General features: G+C 40.1%; 1 protein-coding gene across 1 annotated transcript; it reads right to left on the reverse strand.

Annotated features, from left to right (window-relative positions):
- Positions 1–5,922: 5,922 nt before the first annotated feature.
- LOC148300177 (uncharacterized) lies at positions 5,923–6,279 on the reverse strand. Its single transcript, XM_088275144.1, has one exon. It carries the CDS (start codon positions 6,277–6,279, stop codon positions 5,923–5,925), a length of 357 nt encoding a protein of 118 aa, XP_088131270.1.
- Between the last annotated feature and the right edge of the window lie 524 nt (positions 6,280–6,803).

A 6,803-nucleotide genomic window follows, 5' to 3' on the forward strand; every position in this document is an offset into this window, starting at 1 on the left:
TCATAACTTGGGGGTCGTGTAGAGCGTTTCAATTTAATTCGCATACCTCTTTGTGACTTCCTTCCTCTTCAATTTGAGTGTGGGGGTGAGAAGGCCGCTTTCAACACTGAAATCCTCAGGCAACAAATAATAATTCTGAACATATTGGGCTTTTGAAATAGCCTTATCATTGGCGGCCTTGATGCCATCTGCCATAATCTTGTGGAATTTCGGGTTGTTTCGAGCTTCTTCGACTGTTTTGATATCGAGTCCTTTCAGGGATAAGTACTCCCCTGCGCTTTTTTCAATTTTGCCACTCTGAGGAGGATCCTCTTTAATATAAACAAGACAGTTCAGATACCTCTTCCCCTCTCCGATCACCATTGCATTTGAAAGGAAGGGCATGGCGTTTTTTATTTAGTTTTCGATGAGGACAGGAGGAATATTCTCTCCTCCCGCTGTGATAATGAGTTACTTAGCCCTTCCAGTAATATAGAGGACTCCTTTGTCCGTGAGGACGCCCATATCGCCAGAGTGAAGGAACCCATCTCCGTCAAGCGTTTTTTTGTTTCTTCAGCTTTCTTATAATACCCCATAAAAATATTTCTCCCCCTAAAACAAATTTACCCTGCATTACACAAATATGTTACCGTCCTCGTCTTTTTCATCAAGCTTTATGCATTTCAGTTCAGTACCAGGGATGCTGCATCCTACTTCTCTGAAATTTTTAAGTGTGCTATGATCAAAATGGCTGGGGTTCGTGAAGTTTTGTGGTCCTGTGCTCTCACTCATGCCGTAGCTGTTCACCAAGAAGATGTTTAAGGACATGAAGTATTTGCGAATTGCTGGATCGAGGGGGGCTGCTCCAAATAAAGTAAAACTGCATTGATCAAGGCCGATGCGCTTTTTGACTTGATTATAGACTAATGCCTTTGCAATTTTAAATTGCAAGCTTGTTTACTGCTTATTGATTTCTTGGAGTGTGCCCTCCGGGCCCAAATCTTTTGCCCAAGTCGCAATTTTTGTCTTGAGCCACCCGTTCTATTTTGCAACCAATTTCATTTTTTCTTAGATTTTCTACCAAACTCGGGGGACTGAGAAGAATACATGGGGCCTGACTTCAACTAAGGTCTGGACTAACGACCCTTGAAGCGCGTCAGGGTTCGCGAAGTAAACATGATACGCATTCATCATGGGTGTTATCAAATCTGCGAATAGCCCAGCAACATGTGAAAGAGGCAGGTAAGAAATAAGTCTCATTCTTTCATCCTATCTCTCATAGTATTGATCCATTGATTTCTTAGTCCAGGTCAAGTTATCATGAGAGAGCATCACTCCTTTGGGCATGCCGGTCGTACCGCTAGTATATACCAGAGTCGCGCAATTACCGGGCTTAGACTTATTCATTTTTGCTCGACTGTATTTGTATCGACTCTTTGTCCTTCTTTCAAAAAAGCATCCCATTGGATTATCTTGCCGTTGAATTTTGTGAGATCGGCCTTCGGATCATTATACAGAATGATCAGCTTAACCTCATTAGTCTTCAGCTTCTCGAAATACTTAGATGCGTATTCCAGGTTTTCTGAGACAACAACTTGACACTCAGAGTTATCAACAATATACTCGCAGATCTATTTGCTGTTGGTTGTATAGATTCCTGTAGGCAAGGATCTCGCAAACAAAGTGCCAAAGAATGCAACAGCCCATTCAACAGCATTGAACCCAATAATATTTACGGAGGTGTACTCTGGGAAGTTATAGGCCATCAGACTGCCTGCGAATTTGACGCATAGGTCGTAATACTCTTTAAAGCTTATTGTTTCCTAAGCATATCTTAAAATCTTACCCATTTACCAGTCCTTTTTGTGGAGAGTGCAGGAGTGTTAGCATGGATGTTGACTGTTCTCCGGAACTCATCGATCAAAGTAGTGGGAGCCAACGATTATATCCCAGAGTTGCCCAATCTGATCGGCAATTCGACTCTGATGTCATCCGTCCATGAAACATGCCGGCCTGGGAAATTTTAGTCCTGAGGCCTTTTCAAGATTTAAGCTAAGCCCTCCGCTGAAATGCAGAAGTTTTCTTGAGCTCTGCCAAATGCGTGCATTTATTTTACTTAATAAAATTGACGTAATTGCACAAAGCATCACGTCACAATATACGATCCATGAGCATATTAAATTCATGGAAAATTCATGGCAGAGCTCATTGAGCGAAATGATAGCGACCGCACAAATAAATCACTAAAATTAAAATATCCAAAACAACTTCGTAAATTATTATATCGCAGAAAGAGAGTTATACAATTATATATTACCAAATTTGTTTTCCAAAAGCATCAAATCTGACTTTAGAGCTTATTGCTAAAAGAATTGAATCATTTTGCCAGCATGGCCATTGCCAATTGCAATAAAGTGGCCGATAAAATTCAACATTTTAAGAAAGAAGTTCCTTGATTATATAAGCAAGCAGGGACAGCATGACAACACAGAGGCTATATAAATAAATAATTGCATAATAAACATATTTGATTTACAAATCGAAAACTATTATGAGCCAAAATGCGAAAAATTCGAAGAAACTTAATGCCAGAATTATGAAGTGGATGTAAATGATGGAGAGAGGACTCTTTAACGATATCAATTTGTTAGTAGCGAGGACTCGCAAGGGTGTCCCGCCTGCCATTCGAATCAAAGTCTGGCCCTAAATGATAAATATGAAGAAAATGATCAACAGCAAACTCCTCACTTACTCCACTGTCCTCATAAAGGACTGTCTCGACACTTATGATATCAACCTCGATATCGTCCGAACATTTTCATTCTAATCGCAGTAAGTTCTGAAAGATTCTTTGTTCAATGTACTTAAAGCCCTCTCTATTTAATTCCCTGAAGTGGGCTATTGTCAAGGTATGAATTTCCTGGCGATGAGGCTGCTTCAGGTAATGGATGACGATACGACCTTTTATCTGTTGGCTCACATCATGAAAAAGCATCGATCGATATGTAACGTCTTGATGAATTTAGATTAGAATTTTAAGAATCCTGGGTTTGTGAGCAGACAAAACGAAGTCTTCAAAAAACTGCTCGAATAAAATCATCCGAAAATATACAAAGGCTCTCGGAGCACATGATCGACCCTATTCTCTATACGCCATCATGGTTTTTGACTCTTTATAGCAAATCGCTATCCTAGTAAAAGTTCTTCCGCTTCTTCGAGTGCTTCTTGGTGGAAGGGTATTCTGTTGTCTATAAGATGGCCCTGGCAATGATTAAACTCAAATAGAAACAGATCCTGAAGAATTCAATGGAATAAAACTTAACATTTGTGCCAGACATGACATTCTTTAACAATGTGTCTGATGACGAGCTCATCCAAACTGCCTGCAAGTACGAAGTCAAGTCGGCAACGATCAAGGAAATAGAGGACTACTATACAAAGAGTCACAGGAAATCGATAGAAACCATGGATAAGTCCTCTTTGGAAAGCTACCACAAGAAGGTCAACTCTCCCAGAAGAGTATTTGAATGGACGCTCGAAGATTTTAAGAAGATCTAAGTCAAATTAGTAAAGTTTGATTCCGACTGAAACCAAACCCGAATTCGAATTTATTGGTAAGCATTGATTAATTGAATGAACTTCAGACTTATTTAATTACCTATTCATAGATAGCAAATAAGGCGAGTAATATTCATGTGATTTATGTTATAAAGTAACCACTCGGGGTTGATATCGATGTCACAGCAATATATAGATAGATAGAATATATAGATAGAATATATATAGAGAATGGAATCGAATACATAGAATGGAATAAAATAGATAGAATATAATGTAATATAATAGAATGTGCAATGAAAGTGGCGATCAGTTTTTGCGTTTGACTCGAGCCTTCCTTATCTTCTCGATGGTCTCAATGAACTAGCTGTGAGTCAAGAACCTATCTTCATAGAAATCAATCAAGGCAAGGTTCGCATGCACTTTCTCTGGAGCAATATTGAGCTGTATAATTGCAGATTACAGTTCTTATTGGTTGAGCACACCTCGCCCGTTGTCAAGTTCCCGCATCACAGCAACAATATCCTAGATTTTTATTAAATGCCTTCTGAGTTCGTAGTTCAATATTTAGTTCAGTAGTTTCTTTGACGGAATTGAAACTGATCTGGAAGTCATGTTCTTGCTTTATGTGGAGTTTGCTGAGCTGTAGTTATCCTCGAGTTTGGGAATCATGAGTTCATTAAAAATCATCTGTAATGAATCGACCTCTGTCGTTTTATAAATGTTAATTAGGATCAAATGTACGTCCTTCGAATTTAGCTGCACATCTGCCCTCTCATCGATGATCTTACTATCATATATTTTATCAAGTTCGTACAAAGAACACCCTTCTTTCTCGTTCATATACCTTTTCATGACCTTGATACACTTCTATGTAAAGGCCTTTTGTTCCCAAAAGAATTGTTCGTCACACTCCTCGGACAATACTCTTTAAAATAGTAGGGAAGATGTTTTTTTACTGGGTCTGGCTAAAGTATTCCAAGGCCTATTTAAAGTTAACTTATGTGTCATCTGCTAAGCCCTTCATGCCGAACTTATATCGAAAGTAGGTTTTTAAAAAGTTGCTCATGCTGCTTCTCTTTTAATTGAGAGTCTGTTGTTTTTGCTTTGTTTCCATGATATCAACAATCGTCTACTCGACTTGCTTCGATGAGAGTGTCTTATGGGATGCACTTTCAAGCTGATGCTGTAGGATATCGGATTTCAGTTTGGCTGTCGATGGCGACAAAAGGGAATTCTTCAAAGGCGACGTCGATAGCGCCCGATCGCTTGCTAATTTGGCAGTGGAGATCAGTTTTTGGTACATATTGTAATTTTATTGTTCAATTTCGGAAATGTGTTACTTTAGTTAATCGATGTACTTCTTTTATCAATCAGTTCATTCTTCAAACGCTCGATGGCCCTATCTTTTTCAGTTTCGATGTATTGCAGTCTGAGCTTTCTTCGCAGAGGATCGCCCTCTCGAATTATTACACATTGCTTTCGTAATAGTTTGCAAGAGTTTCTGAAAGTTTGCCTAACTAAGGTGCCTAACTCTGAAACAATTCCCCTAACTTCTTTAAGCAGAATATCTCCAACTCTGCCCGGCAGCGAATAGCTGAAGCCTGTATCATTGCCGCATTTTGTGTGGAGTCTGCTGTGGAACTCTTGGAGTATAAATTGATGTTAGAGTTGAGAGCCGAGAATATGTTGATCAGAGCCTGTTTGTACTATCCCGAAAGTGACCCCTTGCCTGCCTACTAAAAATACTCATTCAGAGTCTCAACTTGTTTTGAAATAACGAGGAGGTATTAGGGCTATATTATTTGATCTTTGTGCATAAAATTTATTATTCTATTGGTGCAATCGAGGCAGTTCGCATAATCATATCAAATAAAGTATCAATTTACAGATTCTTCTGCTCACAGAATCATTATTCTTACTTTCTCATTCTTTTCATTTCAGGTGACATTCCTTCATCTTCCTCACTTTGCACACAAATGTCGAATTCATCATTGCTGATCACAGATTTCTTGGAAATGCTCAACAAAGAAGGCAATGTGTTAAAGTATTTGGGGGAGTTTGGTATTTCTATGAAATTGGCAGCCTTCTTAGGCTTTTTTTGCTCTTCATTTTCCTCCTCACCGTCTTCATCACTCTATTCATCCCGACTCGCTAAATCACGTTTACTGGCATCCATTTTAAATTTACATTGAGGTCGATAAACAACAGTCCAAAGCAGATAATGAAGCAAACAATGCTCGCGATCAGGTAGAACAACTATGATCTTTTGTAGCCTATTTACTTGTCCTAGGTGCTCGATATCAGGAACCCAGCGATTATTGGAAATATGGTGAGTGCCGTGTTTTCAAGCATGATCATCACTCCAAATGCGGTTCCTGTCAGCTACTTTGATATTACAAGGGGAATAGATGGAACTATGCAGTTCGAGTAGAACGAGTACCCCATTCCTATTAGCAGGAAGATGACGATCACTGACCCGTCAGTCACTTCGTCCACGCATTGAGGCCACACGAGGAACAGGATGTGCGACGCAACGAATATAGAGGCTGAAAGAAATATGAACTTCCTGCGCCCTCCGAACTTATCGACGATGAAGCCAATCACCGGACTCGCAATGGCCGCAATAATGTAGGGGAACATGACGACCTCACCTGCCCTAACTTGGGAATAGCAGAACCTCTTCTGTAGGAGCCGGTTGGCGTTGTCGAGGAATGCGACATAGACCCCGAGTGAAAACATTGCTAAGGTGACTAAAATCCAAAAGGAAGCTGTAAACTTGAAGATATCTTTGCATTTGATCATTTATCTGTTCTATTCCTCCTCCTCCGTGAGCACTGACCCATCTTCCTGAGTTCGGAATTCCAAACTATCCCTTTCATCGACCTGAATATAATCACTGGTACTTTGTCAGCTTTGAGATCTAAGTATGCGACGCTGCAGGCCGAAAGCAAACCAACTCCACATATTATTGTTGATAACAGGTTTGCAGCCCCAAGGCTCTGCGTCCACTCATAGACTTTAGGGGTCACTAATGAGTTCAAAGCGCTACCCAGCTCGGGAACAGTCAAAGCAAGTCCCAATGCAAATGCCAGTTACTTATTTTTGAACCAATTGGAAACAATTGTGAGCTGCACCGACACCAGACTACTGCAACACAATCCCAAAAAAATCCTGCCCGCTAAGATGACATAGTAGGAGTATAAATACGCTCCAATTGTCACCAGGGCCTCCGAGAGCGTGACAGCCAAGGCCAAGATTACAAG

This window comes from Brachycentrus maculatus, unplaced genomic scaffold (assembly GCF_059751285.1).
Source record: "Brachycentrus maculatus isolate JH-2025_06_01 unplaced genomic scaffold, ASM5975128v1 h1tg000805l, whole genome shotgun sequence".
Classification (NCBI taxonomy): Eukaryota; Metazoa; Arthropoda; class Insecta; order Trichoptera; family Brachycentridae; genus Brachycentrus; species Brachycentrus maculatus.

What these genes read in the sequence shown, in the direction of transcription:
- LOC148300177 (XM_088275144.1), bottom strand. Translation starts at nt 6,279, where the DNA reads ATGTTTTCACTCGGGGTCTATGTCGCATTCCTCGACAACGCCAACCGG.